The 27,068-nt window shown below is 44.6% G+C and overlaps 1 protein-coding gene across 1 annotated transcript in view; it reads right to left on the minus strand.

Annotated features, from left to right (window-relative positions):
• Window positions 1–1,793: 1,793 nt before the first annotated feature.
• Window positions 1,794–27,068, minus strand: part of scpep1 (serine carboxypeptidase 1) — a 27,530-nt gene continuing 2,255 nt past the window's right edge. The window contains exons 3-12 of the mRNA XM_088000792.1: window positions 25,691–25,846; window positions 22,773–22,847; window positions 21,496–21,568; window positions 21,158–21,195; window positions 20,951–21,079; window positions 18,376–18,469; window positions 17,801–17,914; window positions 17,466–17,603; window positions 4,994–5,157; window positions 1,794–2,065 (exon numbers count right to left, since the gene is read on the minus strand). Of these exons, the coding sequence (XP_087856918.1) occupies window positions 2,003–2,065; window positions 4,994–5,157; window positions 17,466–17,603; window positions 17,801–17,914; window positions 18,376–18,469; window positions 20,951–21,079; window positions 21,158–21,195; window positions 21,496–21,568; window positions 22,773–22,847; window positions 25,691–25,846 (1,044 nt within the window). The 3' untranslated portion in view covers window positions 1,794–2,002. The remainder of the gene's footprint in view (window positions 2,066–4,993; window positions 5,158–17,465; window positions 17,604–17,800; window positions 17,915–18,375; window positions 18,470–20,950; window positions 21,080–21,157; window positions 21,196–21,495; window positions 21,569–22,772; window positions 22,848–25,690; window positions 25,847–27,068) is intronic.

Raw genomic sequence — 27,068 nt, forward strand, 5'->3', positions numbered from 1 at the left:
AAAACCCTTGGATTCTGGAGGACTGGAAGACTGCCATTGTGTCACCCCTATTCAGAATGGGAGGGAGGCAAAATACAGGTAACTGTAGCCTTTTATAGCTTAACATCGTTTGTTGAAAAACTGTTGGAAACAATTAATTAAGGAAGTAATAGCAGAAGGTTTGGAAAATCATTATCTAATCAAGCAGAGGCAGCACAGCTTCATGAAAGGGAAATCATGTTAAGAGTTTGAGAAAGTCTTACCCAGAGTGGTTAAGATGTATCGTATTTGGACTTCCAGTAGGAATTCAAAAAGGTACCTCACAAAAGGCGATGTCATAAGAGCCCATGGTGTTGGAGGTTGTTTATCGGTGTGGTTAGAGATTTGGTTCATACTCAGAAAACAGCATTGGATTCCTTCTTCAGGTTGGCAACTTGGAACCAGTGGGTTCCTCAGATTAGTGCTGGGGACCATAAAAAATTTACAATAGATATTCATAACTTGGAGGGAGCAAGTGAATGTACTGTAGCCAAATTTGTAGATAACACAAAAGTAGATGGAAAGGTAAGTTGCAGTTAAATACAAATAGATTAGAAAGATTGATAGGTTGAGTAAGGGGACAGTAAGTCAGCAAATGAAATATAATGAGGGAAATTGGATTGTTCATTTTAGAAGGTAGAACAAAAGAACTGAATATTATTTAAAATGGAAAGAAACTGCAGACAGCTGCAGCACAAAGGGAACTTGGAGGGACCTGTGCATGAAACACAAAGCTAGCACACAGGGGCAGCAGGTAATCAGGAATGTTGGCCCTTATTTCAAGGGGATTGATGAATAAGAGTAGGAAAGTCCTACTGCAACTATATAAGATTAGATTAGATTACGTAGAGTGTGGAAACATGCCCTTCAGCCCAACAAGCCCACACCGACCCGCCGAAGCGCAACCCACCCAGACCCCCTCCCCTACATTTACCACCACCTAACATTACGGACAATTTAGCATGGCCAATTCACCTAACCTGCACATTTTTGGACTGTGGGAGGAAACCGGAGCAGACACAGGGAGAACGTGCAAACTCTACACAGTGTGTCACCTGAGGCGGGAAACGAACTCAGGTCTCTGGTGCTGTGAGGCAGCAGTGCTAATCACTGTGCCATCATGTCACCCACGGTACAAGGTGCTGGGGAGGCCACATCTGGAGTAATGTGAACAGTGTTGATTCTCATATTTAAGGAAAAATGTCATTTCATTGGAGGCAGTTCAGAGATGATGATTCACTGAGTTAATCCCTGGTACGGAGGGATTGTCTTAAAAGCAAAGGCCAAACAGGTTGGGACTCTGCTACCTCGAGGTTAGAGGAATGAGAAGTGAGCTCATGGAGAACTATAGAATTCTTAAAGGGGCCTGACAGGGTAAACACAGAGGACGCTTCCCCTCATGGGAGAGTCTAGAGGGCATAGTCTCAGAATAAAGGGATGTCAGTTTTTAATAAAAATAGATGAGGAGGAATTTCTTTGCTCAGAGGGTTGTGCGCGTTTGGAACTCCTTGTTACAGAGAACTATGGCTCTATAATCCTTGTGTATATTTAAGGCTGAGACAGATAGATTCTTGCTCAGTCTAGCAATCAGGGATTACAGTATTAAGGAAGGAAAGTGGTCATGAGGAATGTTTGATCAGCCATGATCCTATTGAATGGTGGATCAGGCTCAAGGGGCCAAATGACCTCTTCCTGCTCCTATTTCTTATGGCTAGGGACAGAATGGAGCGTTGTTCCATGCACACCTATGGATAAAACAGACAGGCAGTCACAGGAAGCTATCAGAGTTCATTTTAATCAAGAAAAGATGATTCTGACATTTGAGTACATCCCTACTCTGCACCAGGAGCAACAATATTAGGTTTAACCAGGTGCCATTGTCTGGGTCATTCTTCACAGAATGGCTTGTCTCCCTGAGTAACTCCAGCCCCAAATCTCGGGTGACACCACAAACTAATCATGGATTTGAACAGCATTTTTACAGCTACTCCTGTCCTGTCACCATCCATAATAATTTCAGTGCCATCTCTCCCTGGTCAGATGGAATCTGAAAACAAAGAAATAACAGTCATGAGCACAATTGCACATCAATCAAAGGCAAAGGTTGCTTTTGGGAGTAGTTTAATAGATAACAATGGCTGGGGTAAGACAGAGTACACAAGGAAAACAATAATTGAGGTTGCAAGAAAGGTACTACAATAATCGTGGGGAATTTTAATCTCCAGAGACTGAATGAAGGAGAAGCATTAGTTCCCAAGAGTAAGGATTGTTTTATTCTTTAATGAGATGTGGGCATCACTGGCAAAGGCTAACATTTGTTGCCCATCTGAGTGGCTTGCTCAGCCATTTCCGACGTTGCCCATCTGAGACACAACACTTAGTACATTGATGAAGATACCGCGGAGACACTCAGAGTTCTACGAAACCACAATTCATTTATTAAGACACCTCAATTACTGTCTGTCTTTCACTAATCTGAATTCTATAACTAAACCCAAATGTTATTACCCAGGACAATTCACAGCTGGCTAACTGAAAGCTCTGCTCAAGAACCCCAACCCTCACCCTACCACCATGCCTCCTGACATAGGGTACCTTCTTACAACGTTAGTCTTCGTAATGTTGTTGAACAAAGGAATTTCTTCAGGCTTTTTATACACAAGTCTCTGTGCCAAGTGTGTGTATTACTTGGAATTCTGTATGCACATGACCAATGTATACCTTATCTGATGGAAAACAGGAACTGCTGGCACTTTCATTTCTAACTCTTAGCAAACCTCACTGACTCAGCGTAATTCCACTCACATAGCAGCCCATTGACAGGCGTCTTATCAGTGCCTGTTATCTTCAGCCTTTTCCAACACAGAACCACACTGCTCTGGGTCTGGATCACCATGTAAAACAAGACCACACAAGGATTTCCTTTGAGCAAACCAGATGGCTTCTTTTTTCAGCAAAAATGGTGATTATATGGTCACTATTAGTCTAGTTCTTTAATTCCAAATTTTATTGAATTCAAATTTCACCATCTGCCATGGTAGATTCAAACCCATGTTCCCATAGCATTGGCAAGGGGGCTATGGTTTACCAGTCCAGTGGCATTTCTGCTACATGACTGCTATTTCAAAATACCAACTAGGAAGCAGGCTATTTTAGATCTAGCTCCATGCAAAGAGACATTAATTATGCTATTGTAACAGAGTCTCCAAGCAATAGTGATCATAACATGGGAGCATTTTACATTCTGTTTCAATGGGAGAAGGGTGGATCTAAAGCTAAAAGGCAATGAAGACAGAATTGGTAATCTGAACTAGGAAAGCAACTTAAAAGTAGGATAATGGAGAGTAGTGGCAGTCATTCAAGAACACATTTCATTACCCAGGACAAAGATATATTCCATTAAAAAAAGAGACAGTCAGGGAAGAAAGCATCATCTGTAACTAGCTAAGGAAGATTGAAAAAGTGGTAGATCAGAGTACTGAACAGATTCTCAACCAACAAAGAATGTCTCTAAAATGCAGTTTAAGAGACAGCTAGCTAGAAATATAACATAGTAAGAGTTTTTTAAAAAGGAATAGAGTAAATAAAGTGAGCATTAGTCCCTTAGAGGTGGAGCTTGGAGAAATAATAATGGAAAACCAGGAAACGTCAAGACGAGTGCTTCAACAACGCTCAAGAAGCTTGACAACATCCAGGACAAAGGAGCCCTCTTGATTGTCATCACATCCACTCCGTCCATCACCAACGCTCAGTAACAGCAGTGTGTACTATCTACAAGATGCCCTGCAGAAATTCACCAAAGATCCTCAGACAGCACCTTCCAAACCCACAACTACTTCCACCTAGAAGGACAAGGGCAGCAGACACATGGGAACACCACCCCCTGTAAAGTGCCCTTCTAAGTCACTTACCATCCTGAACTGGAAATATATTGCCATTTCTTAATGTTGCTGAGTCAAAATCCTGGAATGCCCCCCTAATGGCATTGTGGGTTAACCCACAGCACATGGACTGCAGTGGTTCAAGAAGGCAGCTCAGCCCCACCACAAAACCAATGAGGGACAGGAAATAAATCTGACCCAGTCAGTAGCACCTACATCCCCTAACGTTTTTTTAAATGGCAGAAGTGTTGAACAAGAATTTTGTATTTTTATCCTCTGCAGAAGACAAAAAACTTGAAAATCAAGAGGTAAAGCAGAAACTAAAACAATCATAGCCATTAGAGAATAAGGATCAGGGTCACAAAGGAAGTTGTTGCAAACACAGTGGTTGTAATCATTGTGTTCTTCCCTAGATTATGGAAAGCACGCATTAAAACGGACCAAAAACCTTTAGCCTGTAAAGAGGGTTTTTACTGAATCTATAATACACAGACATAGAAGAGACAACAGACTTGCAGAAATACTACGAAACAGGTGGCCAATACCATCAGTCTGTGTTGGCGTTTATCCTCCATGAGCACTATCCCATCAACCCCTCGAGGAGCAGGCTTGTGGGTTCAAGATCCATGCCAGAAGTATAAATATCTAGGCCAAGGCTTCAGTACAGTACTGAGGCACTGCTTCATTTTCAAAAGGTACTGCCTTTCAGAAGAATGAAGGAGAACCTCTGATAAGGTTCTTAAAGAGCAAAGGAGTTCCAGGGATTAGGGTCCGGGGAGCTGAAGGCATGATCAAAGGCTAATACTTCCCTTCCACAAACATCACCAAAACAGAGAATCTGGTTATGAGGACATTTCTGTCAGTGGAATCCTGCTGTACACAGTTTGGCTGCCAGGTTTCCTACGTTACAGCACCTAAAGAACAATATTTCTTTGGCTGTAAAGTACTTTGGGACATCCCTGTGGTCATGGAAGAGACTAAATAAATGCAAGATGACATTTTCCTTTTAGCTCCCAAACCTCTTTACCCCTTAACTACATTCTGAAACATTAAAGTGGTATCCCAGACTGTCAGGAAGTTAACAAATCACTCACCATGTGACCAGCTTTCAGGATCCAGAAGAAGGCAAAGTTCTGATGCTGCTTATAGAATGCAGCAGTATCCGAGAGCTTTGATGGAGTGTACACAGGTTTCCAGCGCAGACTGGTGAATGTAGGAAGACCTGGCCATTTCAGCTTCTTCACCCACATCTCCTGCCCTGGATTGAGTGAGAGAGAGAGATAGACAAAGAGAGAAAAATCTTCTATTTTCCTTTTCTGCTCCAGTGGAAAACTTCCAATATCTCTCAGTCCTGAACTAGCAACTGTAGTTTCTATCCAGGCGAATCCACACTCTCCTTTCTATAATGGCACTGAGCTGCCTCCAGTCATTTGCTGTGCTTTAACAAGTTCTTGTCCAATGCACAGATTCATTGCCCTGTGCACTTTCAGACAATCCTGTATCTGATGCCCCAAGACTCTCTTCACCCACACCCTTCAGTCTATTCACCTTCACTACCTATTGCTTCTTGATATCCGCCTTGTCTTCAGCCGTTGCTTTCCTGTTTCAAATCCCTTCATAACCTCACCTCTCCCCATTTAATATTTTCCAGGTTTGTAACCCTGAAAAGTTGCATTCATCTATTTTGGGCATAAGAGCAAGAGACATGACCATTCAGCCCACCAAGCCTGTTCCAGCATTCGATATGATCATGGCTGATCTTGGGCTTCAACTCCTCCTATTTCTGAGACAGCTTAGATTTATATAAGGCTGGGATAATTGTATCTAACAACGAAGCACCTACAAACCTCTCAGGTCCAGAATTCCAGAGATGTATCTACTCCTCAAAGTAAATTGTGCTCATCTCAATCCTAAATGATTGGACCATTATCCCAAAGCTGTTTCAGATTCCCCGCGACCAGTGATGGTCACATTAAGCCCCTGAATCTTGTATGTCTCAATCAGACTGCCTCTCATTCCCTAAACTCCAGAAAATCTAGACCCAATTTACTCAGCCTATTATTATGGGAAAACCCACTCTTTCCAATTTACTGAACTGTCCTGCCTCTGATCTGAATACATCTTTCTTCAAATAAGGACTCCAAATCTGCACATAATGTGGTCTCATCAAAAACCCTGAATAATTAAAGCACGATTTCTTTATTCCTACACTCCAATCTCCATGTAGTAAAGGACAACGTATTGGCCTTTCTAACTGCCTGATATTTTTGTTTTTTTTTTGTTCCACATGTGTCTCTGAATATCAACATTTATAACGTTAAACAATTCTGCTTTTCTGTTCTTCCAAAGTGAATAATACGATGAGCCATAGCAAAGTTGGCCATTCAGCCCATCGAGTCTGCTCTGCCATTCAATGAGATCATGACTCATCTGACAATCCTCAACTCCACTTTGCTGCATTTTCCCTAACCTTCAGTTCCCTTATTAAAAATAAAATCAGTATCTCAGCCTTGAATATACTTAATGATCCACAAAATTGTTACAGTGTTGGAGGCAGCCATTTGACCCATTGTACCACTATCAGTTAGCAATTTCCTGCCTTTTTCCCATTTCCCAGTACACCATCTTTATCTAAAAAAAATTCAGTCTCCTCTTGAATGTCTCAATTGAATGTGCCTCTACCCGATTACCAGAGAATACATTCTCGACCCTAACTACCCGCTGGGTGAGAAAGTTTTTTGTCACTTCATCCTTGCTTCTTTTGCACATTCTTTTTATCCACTTGTGGGATGTGTTACTGGCTGGGCCCAGCATTTATTGCCTGTCCCTAGTTTCCTTTTGAGAAGGTGGGAGTGAGCTACCTTCCTCCAACGCTGTAATCCTACTGTAGGTTGACCCACAAAGCTCTTTGGGAGGGACTTCCAGGATTTTGACCCAATGACAGCGAAGGAATAACAATATATTTCCAGGATAGTGAGGAGCCTGGAGAAAGTGAGGACTGCAGATGCTGGAGATCAGAGTCGAGAGTGTGGTGCTGGAAAAACACAGCAAGTCAGACAGCATTCAAGGAGAATCAACGTTTCGGGCATATGCCCTTCATCAGGAAGTGAGGGGCTCGGAGGTGATCTTGCAGGGGGTGCTGTTCCCATGTATCGGATGCCCTTGTCCTTCTAGATGAAAGTGGTCATGGGTTTGAAAGATGCTGTCTGAGGATCTTTGGTGAATTTCTGCAGTATACCTTGTAGATAGTATACACTGCTGTTGCTGAGCATCGGTGGAGCAGGGATTGAATGTTTGTGGATGTGGTGCCAATCAAGTGGGCACTGCTTTATCCTGGATGGTGTCAAGCTTCTTGAGTGTTGTTGGAGCTGCCCCCACTCCTGACTTATGCCTTGGAGATGGTGGATAAGCTTTGGGGAGTTACTTGCCACAGTATTCCAAGACTCTGACCAACTCTTGTTGCCATTGTGTTTTGGTGGCACATCCAGTTGAGTTTCTGGTCAATGGTAACCCCCATGACGTTGATAGTGTGGGATTCAGTGATGGTAACATAATTGAATGTCAAGGGGCAGTGGTTAGATTGTCTGTTATTGGTGAAGGTCATTCGTGCCACACAAATGCCAGGTAATGTTACTTTCCACTAGTCAGCCCATTTCTCATTACTTTAAATCTATGCCCGCTTGTTTCTTGTATGAGTGGGGACAGTCTCTCCCTATCAATTTGGATGGCACGGTGGCTCAGTGGTTAGCGCTGCTGCTGCCACACAGCACCAGGGACCCAGGTTTGATTGCTGCCTCAGGTGACTGACTGTGTGGAGTTTGTACATTCTCCCCGTGTCTGCGTGGGTTTCCTCTGGATACTCCAGTTTCCTCTCACAATCCAAAGATGTGCAGGTCAGGTGAATTGGCCATGCTAAATTGCCCATAGTCTGGGTGGGTTATCCTTTGGAGGGTCGGTGTGGACTTGTGGACCGAAGGGCCTGTTTCCACACTGTAGGGAATCTAATCTAATCTAATACCTTTGAGAATATTCTGCACCTTCTCTGAGACATCCTTGACCCTAGCACCAGGAAAGCATCACACCATCCTGTCAGCTGCAGAAATGTCTGTCTGTGCCCCAGACTAGAGTGTCCTCTATCATAATCGATTGCTTGGAGCATGATATACCTTTATAGTGGAGCCAGTCTGAGTGACAGACCTGGCTGTCGTTGCTCTGCTCCCCAGTAATCTGGATCTTGGTGCATGGGGCACGATTTCAGAGTTTGCAAATGGCACGAAGTGTGTAAAAATTGTAAACTGTGAGGTGGACAGTGTGGAACTTCAAGGACATTGACAAGTTGGAGTGGGCAGAGAGGGGGCAGGTGAGGGTCTGACCCATTTCCCTCTGACTAACACACCTAACACTATGGGCAATTTAGCATGGCCAATTCACCTGGCCTGCACATCTTTGGACTGTGGGAGGAAACTGGAGCACCCAGAGGAAACCCACACAGACACAGGGAGAATGTGCAATCTCCACACAGATGGTTGCCTGAGACAGGAATAGAACCTGGGTCCCTGGCGCTGTGAGGCAGCAGTGCTAACCACTGAGCCACCGTGCCACCCCTTGTACCTGTTGGTGCCAGCAACATCGGGTGAGAAAGGGACAAGGTTCTGCAGAGAGAATATGGGAAGTTAGGCAGGAGGTTTAAAAGGTCGGTCCTCGAGAATAGTAATATCTGGATTACTCCCGGTGCCATGTGCTAGAGAGAGAGGAGAAATAGGAGGGTAGAGCACATAAATGTGTGGCTAAGGAGCTGGTATAAGGGGCAAGGATTCATCATTTTGGATTATTGAGATCTCTTCTGGGGTAGTAGTGACCTGTATATGAAGGACAGGCTGCACCTGCATTGGAAGAGGACTAATATACCGGCCTGTGGGGGGGCATATTCCAGAGGGGTGCGAGTGAGCATGTGTGCGGCGTAGTTTGATCCAAAGACATAGTCACAAAAGACACAAGGTGAGGCTGCTCCAATATAAAAGGGGAGCAACTTACATTTTCAAGGCAGGCACAAGGAAGAAGAAATCCAGTTACATCAGACAAATTAAACTACACTTACTTCAATGCAACAAGCCTTACAGATCAAAATCAAAAACTGGCGCTGGAAAAGCACAGCAGGTCAGGCAACATCCGAGGAGCAGCAGAGTCAATGTTTCAGGCAAAAGTATTTCATCAGGAATTCCTGATGAAGTGTTGGCTGTCCTGCTCCCTGACCTGTTGTGCTTTTCCACCACCCCTTTTGACTCCGATCTCCAGCAACTGTAGTCCTCACTTTCTGCTAGCACCTGACAGATAAGGCAGATGAACTCAGGGCATGGTTGGGAACATGGGACTGGGATATCATAGCTAATACAGAACCATGGCTCAGGGATGAACTGGACTAGCAGCTTTGTGTTCTCGAATATAGATGCTGTAGAAAGGACAGGAAGTTTGGGGGGGGGGGGGGGGGGGGGGGGGGGAGAAGAGAGAGAAGGGGAAGGGGAGCAGTAGGGTTTTTGGTGAGCTATAACGTAGGGAGGATATTTCTGGGAGAACATCCAATGAAGTAATTTGAGTGGAACTGAGAAACAGGAAAAGGATGATCACATTATTGGGATTGTACTATCGGCCCTCCCAATAGTCAGCCAGAAATCGAGAAGCAAATTTGTAAGGAGATCTCAGTTATCTGTAAGAATAATAGGGTTGTGATGGTAGGAGATTTTAAATGCCTTAACATAGCCTGGAACTGCCATACTGTTGATAAGCTTGGATGGAGATGAATTTGTTAAGTGTGTATAGGAAAATTTTCTTTTTCAACCTGAGGACGTACCCACTAGAGAAACAGAAGACTGGGGCAATAGCATGCCATTGAATCCCTCGGGCCTGCGCTGTCATTTTATATGATTATGGCTGACCTTTGAGCTCAGTATCCTAATCCCACCTAAAGCCATAGTTGTCAGGTCTCTGGCACTGAGGCTCAGAAGGGAAGGGGGAAGAATAGAAAAGCGCTAGTGGTAGGGCACTCAATAGTTAGACGGATTGACAGGAGATTGTGTGATCAGGAACGGGACTCCAGGTAGGTACATTGCCTCCCCGGTGCCAAGGTTCGGGATGTCACTGATCGGGTTTGCAGGATTCTGAAGGGAGAGGGTGAGCAGCCAGAAATCGTGGTATATATTGGCACCAATGATATAGCCAGGAAAGGGATTAAGCATCTGAAAAGTGACTACGGAGAGTTAGGTTGGAAGCTGAAGAGCAGGACGAGTAGAGTAGTGATCTCAGGTTTGCTACCGGTGCCACGAGATAGTGAGATGAAGAACAGTCAGCGAATGCAGCTTAACATGTGGCTGCGAGGCTGGTGCAGGAGGGAGGGCTTCAGATACTTAGACCACTGGGATACCTTCTGGGGAAAGTGGGACCTGTACATGAAGGACAGGTTGCACCTGAACTGGGGGGGGGGGTTGGGGGGGCACAAATGTCCTGGGTGGGAGATTTGTTCGTGTGGTTCAGGAAGGTTTAAACTAGTTTGGCAGGGGGTGGGAATCAGAGCTACATATCTGAAAGGAGGGCAGTTGCAGACAGGACAGTGACAGGATATATTGAATCTATCAGGAAGGTTTCTCACGTGGTGAAACAAAGGGACCGGTTAAAGTTGAGGTTGTTGAGGAAGGTTTGTCTACTGAGTCAGTATGGGTGGAAGTTAGGAACAACAAGGGAGTAGCCACTGCATTGGGGAGGTTTCTACAGATCCCCTAATAGCAGGAGGGAGATTGAAGAACTCATGGGCTGGCAGATTCTGGAAAAATGCAGATGTAGCAGGGTTGTTGTTATGGGTGACTTCAACTTTCCCAATATTGACTGGAACCTTCTAAGTGCAGATGGTTTGGATGGAGCCGTTTTTGTCAGGTGTGTTCAGGAGGGTTTCCTTACTCAGTATGTAGACAGGCCGACGAGGGGAGAGGACATTTTGGATTTGGTGCTCGGCAATGAGCCAGGACAAGTGTCAGATCTCACGGTGGGAGAGCACTTTAGTGACAGTGACCACAACTGCCTCACATTTATCATGGCCTTGGAGAGGGAAAGAAGCAGTTACCAAGGGAAGATATTTAATTGGGGAAAAGGGAATTATGATGCTACCAGACAGCGGTTGGGAAGTACAGATTGTTCCACAGAAAGGGCACAGCAGACATGTGGAGACTACTTAAGGAGCAGTTGTTGCGGGTTATGCACAAATTTGTTCCTCTGAGACAGGTAAGGAGGGGTAAGATTACGGAACCTTGGATGGCGAGAACAGAGGAACTTCTCGTCAAAAGAAGGCGGCAGCTTAAGTAAGGTGGAGGAAGCAAGGATCAGGCACAGCTTTAGAGGATTACAGGCTTGCTAGAAAGGAGCTCAGAAATGGACTGAGGAGAGTCAGGAGGGGGCACAAAAAAGGCTTGGTGGGAAGGATTAGGGAGAACCCAAAGGCATTTTACTCATACATGAGGGATAAGAGAATGATCAGGGAGAAGGTAGGGCCGATCAGGGATAGCGGAGGGAATTTGTGCGTGGAGTCTGAGCAGATAGGGGAAGCCCTAAATGAGTTTTTTCCTTCAGTTTTCACCAAGGAAAGGGACCTTGTTGTAAATGAGAACTTTGAGGAGCTGGGATATGAGCTTGAACAGATCAAGATTGATGAAGTTGATGTGCTGGAAATTTTAGCAAACATTAAGATTGATAAGTCCCCAGGGCCAGACCAGATTTATCCTAGGCTGCTCCAGGAAGCGAGAAAGGAGGTTGCTAAGCCACTGGCAAAGATCTTTGCCTCCTCACTCTCCACGGGAGTCATACCAGAGGATTGGAGGGAGGCAAATGTTGTTCCTCTTTTCAAGAAGAGGAATAGGGAAATCCCTGGCAGTTACAGACCAGTCAGTCTTACATCTGTGGTCAGTAAAGTTTCGGAAAGAATTCTGAGGGATAGGATTTATGACTATTTGGAAAAGCACAGTGTGATTAAAGGCAGTCAGCATGGCTTTGTGAGGGGCAGGTCATGCCTCACAAATCTTATTGAGCTCTTTGAGGAGGTGACAAGACAGGTCGATGAAGGTTGAGCTGTGGATGTGATGTATATGGACTTCAGCAAGGCATGTGATAGGGTTCCCCATGGTAGGCTCATTCATAAAGTCAGGAGGTATGGGATACAGGGAGATTTGGCTGTCTGGATTCAGAATTGGTTGGCTAAGAGAAGGCAGAGAGTGGATGTAGATGGAAAGTATTCTGCCTGGAGGTCAGTGTTGAGTGGGGTCCCGCAGGGCTCTGTTCTTGGGCCTCTGCTCTTTGTAGTTTTTATAAATGACTTGGATGAGGAGGTTGAGGGGTGGGTTAGTAAATTTGCAGATGACACAAAGGTTGGAGGTGCCGTTGATAGTATCGAGGGGTATTGCAGGCTGCAGCGCAACATAGACAGGATGTAGAGCTGGGCTGAGAAATGGCAGATGGAGTTCAACCTGGATAAATGTGAAGTGATGCAGTTTGGAAGGTTGAACTCGATGCTGAATATAGGATTAAAGGCAGGATTCTTGGCAGTGCGGAGGATCAGAGGGATCTGGGTGTGCAAGTATATAGATCCCTCAAAGTTGCCACCCAAGTGGATAGGGTTGTGAGAAAGCATATGGGGGATTAACAGGGGGATCGAATTTAAGAGCTGCAAGGTTTTGCTACAGCTCTACAAAGCCCTGGTGAGACCACACTTGGAATATTGTGTCCAGTTCTGGTCACCCTATTATAGGAAAGATACAGACCTTTGGAGAGGGTGCAAAGAAGGTTGCTGCCTGAACTAGAGGGCTTGCCTTATGAAGAAAGGTTGACTAAGCTCGGACTTATCACTCTGGAGAGAAGGAAGAAGAGAGGTGACCTGATCGAGGTATACAGGTAATGAGAGGCATGGATAGAGTCAACAGCCAGAGACTTTTCCCCAGGGCAGGATTGACTGGTACGAGGGGTCATAGTTTTACGATATTAGGAGAATGGTGCAGAGGGGACGTCAGAAGTAGGTTCTTTACGCAGAGAGTTGTGAATGCGTGGAATGTGTTGCCAGCTGTGGTGATGGAAGCAGGGTTATTAGGGACATTTAAGTGACTGCTGGACATGCACGTGGAGAGCAGTGAGTTGAGGGGTGCGTTGGTTAGATTATTTTATTTTGCATTAATCCTCGACAACATCATGGGCCAAAGAGCCTGTTCTGCGCTGTACTTTTCTATATTCTATCCCTAATTTCAATCTCTCCATCACTGGCCACCATCCCTTCAGTGGCCTGGACATTAATCCCAAGAATTCTATCTCCACCCCTTTTCCTCACTTTCCTCCTTCAAGATTCTCAAAACATCCTCCTTTCACAAAGCTTTTGGACACCAGCCCTAATAATCTAATGTGACTTGGAGCTAAAACTTTTTGATATCACAATGATGTTACCTTCATTTTCTAACACATTTAAGACACAACCTAAATACAAGTTACTGCAGCTGTTAATCATAATTTCTCCCCAGACATTTTCTTACTCTATACAACACATTTGCACTGTGCATCGCTACATCAGAGTCACCCAACATTGGGACCCATTTGATCATAAGCCTATAAGATATAGAAGCAGAAGTGGCCACTTGGTCTATCAAGTCTCCTTGGTTAGTCAACATGGCTAACCTGATGCACTTCCCTGCCTTTTCTCACCATAAACCTTAATTACCAACTGATCTGTGCCATGAGAATTAAGTTTTTAATGTTTTCTTACTATCCCAGAGATAAATTATTCTTTTCTTCCATTACCGAAAAACACATTGCTCTAGTCCTTTCGACAAGATATGGTGTCATCACTCCTCCAACCTTTGGAATCAATTGGGTCAATGGGCTGAGGAGTGGCACTTGGAGTTTAATTTAGATAAATGTGAGGTATTGCATTTTCGTAAAATAAACAGGGGCACAACTTATACAATTAATGGTAGGGCCCCAGGTAATGTTGTAGAACAGAGAGACCTAGGGGTTCAGGTACACAATTCTTTAAACTTGCGTCACAGGTAGACAGGGTGATTAAGAAGGCATTAGCATGCTTGCCTTCATTGCTCAGACCATTGAGTATACGACTTAGGATGTCATGTTGGGGTTGTACAGGATGTTGGTGAGACCACTTTTGGAGCACTGTGTACATTTTTAGAAGTTGCTTTATTATCAGTGTACATTTCTGGTCAACCTATGATTAAATTTGAGACAGTTCAGAAAGAATTAACCAGAGTTATAAAGGAAAGGCTGGATAGACTGCGACTTTATTTCCCCCAATGGAGCATAGGAGTTTGAGGGGTGACCCTAGAGAGGTTTATAAAATCATGAGGGGCATTACCAAGGTGAATTGCAAGGGTCTTTTCCCTAGGGGAGTTCAAAACTAAGGGGCATATGTTTAAGGTGAGAGGAGAAAGTTTAAAAGAAATCGGAAGGGCTCCTTTTCGGATAGAGGGTGGCTGAGGTGTGGAATGAACTGTCAGAGGAAATGATAAATGCAGGTACATTTTCAACATTTAAAAGACATTTGGATTGGTACATGAATAGGAAAAGGTTAGGAGGATATGGACAAAAACACACAAATATCCTTGTTTAGTTTGGAAAACGTAGTCGGCGTGTATGAATTGGACCAAGGGTCTGTTTCCGTGCTACATGACTCGATGACACTGATGCTTAGTAAGCAGCAGCGTGTACTACAAGATGTGCTGCAGAAATTCACCAAAGATCCTTGGGGAGCAGCTTCCACCCTATGGCCACTTCCATCCAGAAGGAGAAGGGCACCAGGCACACAGGAACACCAGCCCACCAGCGACTTGGAAACATATCACCATTCCTTCAGTGTCACTGGGTCAAAATCCTGAAACTCCCTCTACGGGATCTTCAGAAAAGTATCAAAAACTCAATTCTTACAGCACCCATTGATTGAAAATCCGGGTTTACAGAAAAATACACTTGAAGTTGATCAGATCAGCCATGATGTAGCGGAACGGCAGAGCACTGGGGGTCTACCTACAGCACATGGACTGCAGCGGTTCAAGGCGGCAGCTCACCCCCACCTTCTCAAGGGGCAACTAGGGACAGGCGATAAATGCTCGCCAAGCCAGTGACGCCCACATCCCACAAGTGAATAAAATAATTACACAAGTGCAGTACTTTCTTCCAGCACAAGGGGCAGTCTCAAGCAGGTTAGTCAGTTCCATACGATCCTTTTTGTATTGGCATCCTAATCAATGAGACACCCTGTTCAGTATATTTACAACATAAAAAGAATGAGGGCTTCACGTATTGAGGTAGACACAGCTGGTTTTCAGAAAAGGATTGGAGAGGAATTAACTTCCTGATTACTGGTAGAGAGATACTTAACCCTTGGATCAATGACTGCACAGGGCACAAAGGGATTATGGAGATAATGTGTTTGTGATGGAGCTGCAGCATATCCACATACCCTCATCTCAGAAAAACAATAAAGACCCAAATCATACAATAAAAAGCAAAATGCCTGTCAGTGGGCAGAATGGTGACATAAGCAGCGTCCCAGTCACCTCAAGTTCATTCCAACTGGCATGAAGTCAGTCCGCGCCAACATTTAGGTAATTATAGATCACAAGAATAGAATATTAAAGAAACAAAATTAAACTTACTCCTTGACTTCAGTAAAGTTAACAAGAACACACTCCCCTCCCCAGCTTAACGCACAAGATGTATAAATTAATTTATAAACATGAATTCATATTGTATTTGTTAATTCATTTTGCAAGTTATTTCTCCTGGGATTGTGCAGTGCTACACACGTACAGAAAACATTTGAGCTTAAAGATTAGCTTCTCTGAGCAAGAAAACGTCCTTAGGAATCAAACGCTGGCTTGAACCTGGACCCCTGTAGAAACCCATTATTCACTTAAAATCATTTAAGTTAAAGTAGCAATTCTCAGGAATACAGCTACAATGCTAAATGAGAACCGTCTATGTGGAAATATCTGCAGTGGGATTTGAAATTTATGAACTTTCAATCCAACCCAGATATTTGTTAAAATTTATTCATGTTGTGGAATGCGGGTGTCACTGGCTGGGCCAGCATTTATTGCCCATCCCTAGTTGCCCCTGCTTGAGAAGGTGGGGATGAGCTGTCTTCCTAAACTGCTACAGTCCATGTGCAGCCACATTGCCCCTGGGGAGGGAATTCCAGGATTTTCACCCAGTGACACTGAAGTGACCCTCATACTCAGCACCGTCTTCTTGACCCGCAATCTTCTTCCCGATCTCTCCGCCTCCATCCTTCTCTGGTCTATCACCCTCACCTTAACCTCCTTCCACCTATCGCATTCCCAACGCCCCTCCCCCAAGTCCCTCCTCCCTACCTTTTATCTTAGCCTGCTTGGCACACTCTCCTCATTCCTGAAGAAGGGCTCATGCCCAAAACATCGATTCTCCTGCTCCTTTGATGCTGCCTGACCTGCTGCAACACATTTTTCAACACTGAAGGAATGGCAATATATTTCCAAGTCAGGGATGTCTGGAGGGGAACTTGCAAGGTTTCGTGTTCCCGAGTATCTCCTGCCCTTACCCTTCTAGATGGAAGTGGTCATGGGTTTGGAAGATACTGGCTAAGGATTAGATTAGATTACTTAGAGTGTGGAAACAGGCCCTTCGGCCCAACAAGTCCACATCGCCCCGCCGAAGCGCAACCCACCCATACCCCTACATTTACCCCTTACCTAACACTACGGGCAATTTAGTATGGCCAATTCACCTGACCTGCATATCTTTGGACTGTGGGAGGAAACCGGAGCACCCGGAGGAAACCCACGCAGACACGGGGAGAACGTGCAAACTCCACACAGTCAGTCGCCTGAGGCGGGAATTGAACCCGGGTCTCTGGCGCTGTGAGGCCGCAGTGCTAACCACTGTGCCACCGTGCCGATCTTTGGTGAATTTCTGCAATGCATCTTGTAGTTAAAAATTATTCACTCAGCCATGACTGACAGCAATATATAAACCATAGGTTCCCTGTTTAACCCATATGAAATTACTGTTCGAGGAACCAAAACCATTTTTAAATACAACCATAGCATAAAATACAGAACCACGTAAGTATCACGAGACACCCAGCTTAGCATTGCTTCAGATTGATGTCAGCTTTGCAGAACTCTAACAAAAAAATTTAAATGACAGCACATAAATACAGTTCTGTATAAATGCACATTTATAAATATAAATTTGTGGGACTGGGGGGTGTTTCTTTTTCATTGACTTCAATAAAATTTACTATTCCGTTTATTTGAAAATATGTTATGGTTGTTGAATTTTTTGGGGTCCCTCTATCTCTCAATGTTGGTCAAAGACTTTCAATGAAAATCCATTGAAGTTTCTGACTCCTCTGAATAACACAACCCTGATATAGGTTCCAGTTAGCTGCCTGGCGATGGTGGGTAGGGGAGGGGGGGGGTGGGGGGGGTGTGGAAGTGAAAGAGAGAGAGCAAAACAGAGAGAGAACAAGTGCTATCAGTGATCTTTCCTTACCCATGGTGTCCACAATCAGGTCGAGTTGTCCGTTATAAACCGTGACATTCACATTGGCAATAAGCAGCTTGTCAATTATGTCGATTACTGGTCTCATGAAATCGCCTTCCATATTGGAGAAAACCTCATTAGACTGCCCTGGGTGGTTTCAGATAAGAGACTGGTTAAGTAGCTACTTATGTACATTATTCAAACATGATTCAAGGATTCATGGTACACAGGGCAGCAAGGACATAGGAATTCAATAATGGGGTGAACAGGGAAAAGTCACAAATAGATGCACATATTGAACCCTTCCCTCAACCACCTCCTCCCTGGTTCCCCACAGACAGTACCTCCCCATTTCACAAAGTCCGGGATGATTTTCAGCTTCTTTCTGATTGGCCCATTCATCAGCCATTCTAGGCTAGGACTCTGCAGGGGGCTGATATGGTGTTTGTAAAGACTGACTGCAAAAATACAAGTGAGAAAGTAAGTCTGAGAGACAGAGCCACAGACAGCCTGGATTCATTCAATAAAACAAAGCAACTGTTCATTGCACTTTGTTCCTTCACTAGATTAAATTGCTTGAATAATCAAGGCACCAGATGAATCTAAGCATCCGTTCACATAGCACCATCAGTCCAAAGCATTTACCTCCATCGCTTTTATTTCTGGAGATTAACACAGCAGCAATTTTCATCATCTGACAGTTAAATGTTACTTCATTACAAGATAAGAGTCCACTACTCAAAAATGAAACGAGCAACCAGCAAGATGACCTACAGGCCTCCGTCGGTGCTGACCCTCCAACAGTGTGGCACTGCCTCATGCTGGCCCTCAGATCGGAGATTTCTCTCAGTGACACCCCAGAGTGTTATCCTAAATCGTGTCACATGTCACAGAAACTAATTTCCCACAAGCTGCTCACCTAGTTGGGAGCTCCTCATCAGTGGCATAATTTGTGGAGAATCGGAGTCTGTCCGTTTGGTCATTATGTTGTAGAAGTTCACCCCATCGGTATTCTATAACAGAAGCAGCCAAATGTTATCCACAGTAATTATTGCCACAGCCTATGTTTGTGTGTGCTCGTGTGCACTTGTGTTTGTGTGTGTGTGCGCGCACGTATACACACACACACGTGCATGTGTGCTGGTGCCCTAACTGGGAGGTTGTGCACTGATAATTGTGCTCCACTGATAATTGTTTGACAAGCCATCCTAAAACTTATAAGCTCCCAAGGAGATGATTAATTTGCCTGACTGTGATTCCGGGCCAAAACAATTCACACCAGGTTTCGTCAGGAACAGAAAGGAAGTGACAGGTCAGACATTGCCTATTTCCTTCCAGTAGGACCTCAGTGTTCAAACCCCCTGAAGAAAAATTACACCTTGTTGAAGCCCTCCCCTACAAGTAATTAGCCCAGAAACTCACCAGAGTAAGTTCTGGGGCATTGAGTCACTTGGGGATGGGGGCAGGAGTGGGCGTGGGGGAGGTGATGGAGAAAAAAGTCATCACTGTCTGGGCCGGGGAGGGGGGGTGGGAAAGAGAGAGAGAAACCGACAGCATACATGTGCTTTTGTGTGTACGCCTGTGTGCATGTTTACGTGTGCCTGAGAGTTTTATGTGTGCGCCTGTGTTAGTATGTTAATGTGTGCGTGTGTGTGAGAGAAAGAGTGTAGACGTATGTGCACCTGTGTGTACATGAATGCCTGTGAGTATACATGAGGGCATGAGCACTTATGAGAGTGTGTTATATACAGGAAGTGGACATGAGCAGCACATACACAATTAGGGATCTCAGAGGATTCCTCTGGCTGGGCAATGACAAATAGCACCATAAGCCACAGAAGCAGAAATTAGGCCATTCAGCCCATCGGGTCTACTCTGCCATTCAATCATGGCTGATAAGTTTCTCAACCCCATTCTCCCCATAACCCTTGATCCCCTTGACAATCAAGAACCTATCTACATCCGTCTTAAATACACTCAATGACCTGGCCCCCGCAGCGTTCTGTGACAATGAACACCATAGACTCCCCACTCTCTGGCTGAAGACATTTCTCCTTACCTCTATTCTAAAAGGGCTTCATGGAGTTCAACCTGGATAAATGTGAGGTGATGCATTTTGGAAGGTCAAATTTGAAAGCTGAGTACAGGATTAAGGATAGGATTCTTGGCAGTGTGGAGGAACAGAGGGATCTTGGTGTGCAGGTACATAGACCCCTTAAAATGGCCACCCAAGTGGACAGGGTTGTTAAGAAAGCATATGGTGTTTTGGCTTTCATTAACAGGGGGATTGAGTTTAAGAGTCGTGAGATCTTGTTGTAGCTCTATAAAACTTTGGTTAGACCGCACTTTGAATACTGCGTCCAGTTCTGGTCGCCCTATTATAGGAAAGACGTGGATGCTTTGGAGAGGGTTCAGAGGAGGTTTACCAGGATGCTGCCTGGACTGGAGGGATTATCTTATGAAGAGAGGTTGACTGAGCTCGGACTTTTTTCATTGGAGAAAAGGAGGAAGAGAGGGGACGTAATTGAGGTGTACAAGATAATGAAAGGCATAGATAGAGTCAATAGCCAGAGACTATTTCCCAGGGCAGAAATGATTAACACGAGGGGTCATAGTTTTAAGCTGGTTGGAGGAAAGTATAGAGGGGATGTCAGAGGCGGGTTCTTTACACAGAGTTGAGAGAGCACGGAATGCGTTGCCAGCAGCAGTTGTGGAAGCAAGGTCATTGGGGACATTTAAGAGACTACTGGACATGCATATGGTCACAGAAACATGAGGATCAGTAGTCGGCACAACATCGTGGGCTGAAGGGCCTGTTCTGTGCTGTACTGTTCTATGTTCTATGTTCTACTCTAAGGCTCTGCCCTTGGGTCCTAGTCTCTCCTACCAGTGGAAATTTTTTCCCAACACCTACTCTGTCCAGGTCCTTCTGTACATTTCAATTAGATTTCCCCTCATCCTTCTAAACTCCATTGAGTCTAGACCCGGAGTCAGCAAACAAACCGATGTTAAGCTTTTCATTACTGGGACCATTCTCGTGAATCTCCTCCGAACCCGGTCCAGGGCCAGTACATCCTTCCTGAGATATGAGGCTGAAAACTACACACAGTACTCCAAATGTGGTCTGACCAGAGCCTCAGAAGTACATCCCTGCTTTTATATTCCTCTCAAAATAAATGCCATCATTGCCTTCCTATCTACTGACTCAACCTGCAAGTTTACCTTGAGAGAATCCTGGACTAGAACTCCCAAGTCTCTTTGCACTCAGACTTATGAATTTTCTAGATTAGAGTGGTGCTGGAAAAGGACAGCAGGTCAGGCAGCATCCGAGCAGGAAAATCTACGTTTCAGGCAAAAGCCCTTCATCAGGAATGAAGGTAGGGAGCCTCCAGGGGTGGAGAGATAAATGGGAGCTCCCAAAGAATTATAACAGATTTGTCAGATACCTAACAAAGTAGACACTGAAAAGAGGGATCTCACACTCAGATACTCACTTTCTCAACAACCCCCTCTGTTACAGACCAGAGCTCAGTCGCCTTCTGATAATCACCAGCTTCAATTGCTGCCTGCACTCTCGCAGTGTAAGAGTTGACCTCTGCCAACCCCTGGTCATCAAGCAGAGACTGGAGAAAACGGACACATCTTAGTTTAAATAGCAGACACAGACAGAAAATGTCTTAAGGTCAAAACTATATACTTACGATGCTGTACAGGTAGGGCCCCCATGACAGGACTGAATCTACAGAAACAAGGAAGTGTTTTCAGGTGGACAGTAGAACATGATTCTGACCCCATACAAACCCAGTCATTGTAAAATGTAAAACCCTGCTAATATCAGAGTACACAGCCATTGCTTCAGGTGATGTGCCATTCTTTCACCTGTGCTTAATGTTAAAACTATATTTTAATAAAATGCTGTTGCAATTAATGCTTTAATACTGGCACCAGGACACAGCACGATGGTAACTGTTCTGACTCTCTCTCATTCCTCACAGTGCAGTCCCTCTCCCATTTAATGGAGAGAAGTGAGAAGCCATACCCAGAGGCGAGATCCAGGAATCTCCCAAAGCCACACCAGCAAAATGACACTTGATTTGATTGAGCTGGACCTCCTGTGAATGGAATCATGCATCAGTACCGATAGAATGACAGAAAACATCCAATCCAACAGGTTTCTACTGTACACGATATCACCTTCATCATGATAACCTACTCTGTTCTCCCTCTCATTTATCCAGCTCCCCTTCAATGTATCAATCCTACTCTGACCACTACCTGTGGGAGAGAGTTCCACATTCTCCCCATTCTCTAGGGAAAGATGTTTCTCCTGAATTCATTCCCAATGGGATTTTAGTGACCATCTTGTCTTAGTGGTCTGTGGTCTCCCTGCTAGTGAAAATATCTTCTCCACATCTGCCCTATTGAACTCTTTCAGAATCTTGAAGGCCTCAATCAAGTGTGTCTTCAGCTTCTCTTTACCAGAGGGAAGATCCCAAGCCTGGTCCACCTTTCCTGCTTTCATTTTCATATACAGCTTTTACAATTCGCCCACTTTCACTGTAACCTTGGAATATAACAGAGTTTAGAGACTGATCAAAATATCCCCAGTGTAATCTAATCAACGCTGTATACAAATTCAAAATAATTTCAGTTTTTTTCTATGCTATTTGTGAAGAGATTAAGTGTGTGTTAAGTTTGTGTTTTTTCTGTAGTTTGATTTGGTCGCTTTGTTACTTGATGATTGGGTTATGTTGAGCTCCAAATGCTTCTCTTCCTTTGAGTTGTTATTAACTGAAGTTAATGTGGGCCCCTCCCCCCTACTGTCATGTACCATCTCATACATGGCGATGTTGAAATTAATTGTGCAATAACACCAAGTCTGCATGTCTACATTGAACACTTTTAGCAAAGATCTGGACTAAATCACACATTTTACTGACATTACACCATCTGTGACCAGTGACTGACTGCAGAAAGCTTACCCAGGGCGGCAAACACTCCCTGACACTCACTGCAAAAATACACCAAAAAACATATGCATTAACAAAACGTAGGTTGTACTTAGTTCAATAAGATCATAAGACACAAGCAGCAGTAGGCCATTCAGCCCACTGAATCTGTTCTGCCATTCACAGCTTATCCAATAATCAACTCCACATTTGTCCCAGAACCTTTGATTCTCAGCTTTTGCTTATATTTAATGATGCAGCTTCGACAGCCCTCGGTGCTACCACCCTCAGTGAAGAAATTCCTCCCCTCAGTCTTAAATGGCAAACCCCTTAACCCTGAACTCCACACATTCCAGAATACTCCTACCTTAATCAGCTCCAAAGAAATACCAGCTGCCATTTTACCACCATAGGATTCAGCAAAAATGTAGAATGGAACATTCTGTTCAAAAGAAATTGATATTTTGATTTCAGACTTCTAACATGGGAAAAATCAAAATTTTTATTCTATCATGGGTCATGGACATCACTGGCTGGTCAGCATTTATTGCCTGTCCATAGTTGCCCCTTGAACCACTGCAGTCTAAGTGCTATAGGTAGGCCCACAATGCCCAGTGAGAGTTAGTCTACCTGCAATTCATACTGGGATGGTCAACATGCTCATGAGCAGATGCAGTGAAGTACACTCATGTCGAGGTTTTACTGTAGATCTAGCCTGTTCATATCTCAGGCAAAATGAACCTTCACCAGTTTCTTCATCCCCCCTACCCCCACCTTGTCTCAGCCGAATCCTCCAGCCCGGCACCGCCTTCCTGACCTGCAGTCGTCTTCTTGACCTCTCCGCCTCCATCCTACTCCGACCTATCACCCTCACCTTGACCTCTTTCCACCTATCACATTTCCGACGCCCCTCCCCCAAGTCCCTCCTCCCTATCTTTTATCTTAACCTGCTGGACAAACTTTCCTCATTCCTGAAGAAGGGCTAATGCCCGAAACGTCGATTCTCCTGTTCCCTGGATGCTGCCTGACCTGCTGCGCTTTTCCAGCAACACATTTCCATACCTTATAAATACAATAGGTCAGAGGCTGGGAATCCTGTGGCTTGTAACTCACCCCCCGACTCCCCAAAAGCTCAAGTCACAATTGTGATGGAATACTCCCCACTTGCCTGGATGGGTGCAGCTTCAACAACACTCAAGAAGCTTGACACTACCAAGGACAAAGCAACCCGCTTGATTGGCACCACACTCTCAAACACCAACCCCCTCCACCACGGCCGCTCAGTAGCAGCAGTGTATACTTTCTACAAGAAGCAAAGTAGAAATTCAAAGATCATTAGACAGCATCATCCAAGCCCACAATCAATTCCATCTAGAAGGACAAGGGCAGCAGATACATGGGAACACCACCATCTTCAAGTTCCCCTCCATTCCACTCACCAGCCTGACTTGAAAATATATTGCCGTTGCTTCACTGTCACTGGGTCAAAGTCTTGGAACTCCCTAGCATTGTGGGCCTGTGTACAGTGTGTGGTGTGAATGTTACTTGCCACTCGTCAGCCCAAGCCTGGATATTGTCCAGATCTTGTTGCATTTGAACATGGACTGCAGCAGTTCAGGAAGGCAGCTCATCACCACCTTTTCAAGGGGCAAATAGGGATGGGCAATAAATGCTGACCAGCCAACAATGCTTGTATCCGATAAATGATTATGATATATATCATATTGATAAGATGATGATGAAAGTGTGTTGAATATTTACATTTATAAATACAAAACCATGAAATTCACACCAAATACTTCCAAGTCTCAATTCAGAGTATTGTGGTAAGGCCTCAATTCAGAGTATTGTGGTAAGGCCTCAATTCAGAGTATTGTGTCCAGCTCTGCCCCAAGTGGCTGTTGCAGGACCTAAGCTGTAGATCAGTGAGTGGGTCAATCCTGCCCAAAGACCACTTGCTGGCAGTGTTTGAGACACTGACGATTGAGAGTAGACTGATAGAGTTGCAATTGCCTGGTTTGGATTTTTCCTGCTTTGTGTGTACAAGACAATATCCCATTGTCAGGGGGATGCCAGTGTTATAGCAAGAACAGTTCGGCTGGAGTTGCAGCACGTTCTGGTGCAAAGGGGGTTTATCAGGATGGTATCCAGGATTCTTCAGCTTTGAGGGCTCCCAGTCCTGGTTTTAGTCTGTTTGGTCACAGTGGCAGATGATGGAATTATGAATTCAAAAAATTCTGGAATTAAAGGTCTAATGATTTAGATTATTTTCGATTATCAGGAAAAACCCATCTGGCTTTTAGGGGAGAAAACTACCATCCTTACCTGGTCTGGCCTTCATATGACCCCAGACCCCATATCAACCCCAGTGTGGTTGACTCATGTGCCCTCTGGGCTTGCCTAGCCAGTAACACCCACAGTCGGTGAATTAATTTTTTAAAAATCTTTAATTCAGTCCCAGGACGTAGGGCTCACTGGCAAGGTTAGCATTTATTATCCATCAGCCTGGTACCAGATGTTTGATGTTTTACTGCGTATTCTACTTATATTGGCAGAGTCCAGCTGCTAGCTCTTTGTCCAGTCTCCATAGGACAGGGATGTTAGAATCAGGTACGTTTTGACACCACTTTTACCCTGACAACCCCCTCCCTCTCACCTCCTCAACCTAGCCCTCCCCAGTCTCTCCTAAAAGCATGGAGTCTCTGAATGGGATGTTATTCCCAGACATCTAGCCCAGTTCCAGCTGGTGCTTACTACTCAGTTACATCAAGTGGTAAAATTGGTCTTGTGCTCTTTCAAGTTGAGAATATTACAGAGAGAGTCATTCTAACTTCTGTGGGGCTTTGATAATATAAATGAGAGATGTATTTCCTCTTAAAGAGTAAATGGTAGACAGAGCACGTAGCTTTAAAATAATTAGCTAAAGAATAGAGAGGCAAGGGGAATTCACCAGGAAGCTGATGAGGTGATCTGCAATGTAGGAGCTGGAACGATGGTGGCAGCAGATAGCACGACAGCTTTCAAAAGGAAATTGATGAAGTAATTGAAGAGAACCAAGTTGCAGGGTTACAGGCAAAGAAACAGACTGGGTTTGAGGGCAGAGATCCTGAGAGAGAGAAGCTGAGGAAATGAAAACAGATCAAACCAGGAAGGACAACCATCCACATGACATGAGGAACTGATCGGATGTCTTGGAACCACTTCAGATGTTCTGTCCCTGCTCTTTGGGATGAGATTTCTAGCCAAAGACCATGTAATCCACAACAGGACCCATAGTGACATTACCTGGAATTCTGGCTTCATGTTGAAGAATTCCTTCAGCAGAACCATCATGTCTGCTACAACCATGGAGAGGTCTTTGGCAAATGCTTTAGCATCAGTGGTGTAACTGTACCCAGTGCCAACTGGATTATCTACAAACAGCAAACTGGCAGCTGTCACCTGTCACAAGAGAGGGGACAAAAGGACTGAATTTTAAAAGCTAGCCTAATGGCAATTCTATAAATATTGCATTGTAAAACAAACCCATCTGGTTCACTAACATCCTTCAAGGAAGGGAATTTGCCATCCTTACAGAGTCTGACTTATATGTGACTCCAGACCCACAGCATGGGTAACTCTTAGTTGCCCTCCAAAATGATTCAGCAAGCCGCCCATTGGTCCAAGGGCAATAAACACTGGCCTTGCCATCTCACAAGAGAATAGAAACAAGAGGATACTCAGTGGCCAGGCATGGCCAGGGGAGGTGGTACACTGGCTGCTTTGATTCAGTATAAGCAGCGTGCACTCTAACCTCAAGATGGGAAATCAAATACCGGGTCTTAAACTCGGTCGGTCGGTCGGTCAGGGGTGTGGGCGTAATCAAGGATTCTGGACAGAAGCATTCCTTGCAGAAGCGCAGAGCAGAAAAAGCATTGTATAGCTTCCAGTCACAAGCCACTGAGAGACCAGGCCGAGACCACACCCCCCCACAGAGAAGGTTGGGGGGAGGAAGTGAGAAATAACAGAAGGAGCAGAAGAGCTCCCGTTGGAGCATCCTTCTCTGCCATCTCGGCCCTGGTTCAAAATAGTGGCATGTTTTGCTATTGTTGTATAGAGGGTTGGTGAGGCCACCCTTGGAGCACAGTGTACAGTTTAATCTCATTTAAGAAAGGATGTCAATGCTCAGAGAATCAGTTCAGAGTAGGTTCAGTCACCTAATAACTGGGATGATGGGACTATCTTATGAGAAGCTGGGCCTGATCCCATTGGAGTTTAGATGGTGACCTCATTGAAACATACAAGATCCTGAGGGGACCTAACAGGGTGAATGCTGAAAGAATGGTTCTTTGGGGTGGGGGGAATCCAAAACTCCAGGGAATAGGTTTATGGTGAGAGGGGAAAGATTTAAAGTGGACCTAAGGGGCAACTTTTTCACTCAGAGGGTTGTGTGTGTGTGTGTATGAAGTGAGCTGCCAGAGGAACTAGTGAAGGATGGTACAATTACAACTTTTAAAATTCATCTGGACGGGTATATGAATAGGAAGGGTTTAGAGGGATACGGGCCAAATGCTAGCAAATGAGACTAGATTAGCTTAGATCTAGTCAGCATGGATGAGTTGGACCAAAGGGTCTATTTCTGTGCTGTACATCTCTATGACTAGAACTAGCGGCACAGTTTGAA

This window comes from Chiloscyllium plagiosum, unplaced genomic scaffold (assembly GCF_037043375.1).
Source record: "Chiloscyllium plagiosum isolate Xiang-an unplaced genomic scaffold, Cpla_swu_hap1 HiC_scaffold_25, whole genome shotgun sequence".
NCBI classification, from domain to species: domain Eukaryota; kingdom Metazoa; phylum Chordata; class Chondrichthyes; order Orectolobiformes; family Hemiscylliidae; genus Chiloscyllium; species Chiloscyllium plagiosum.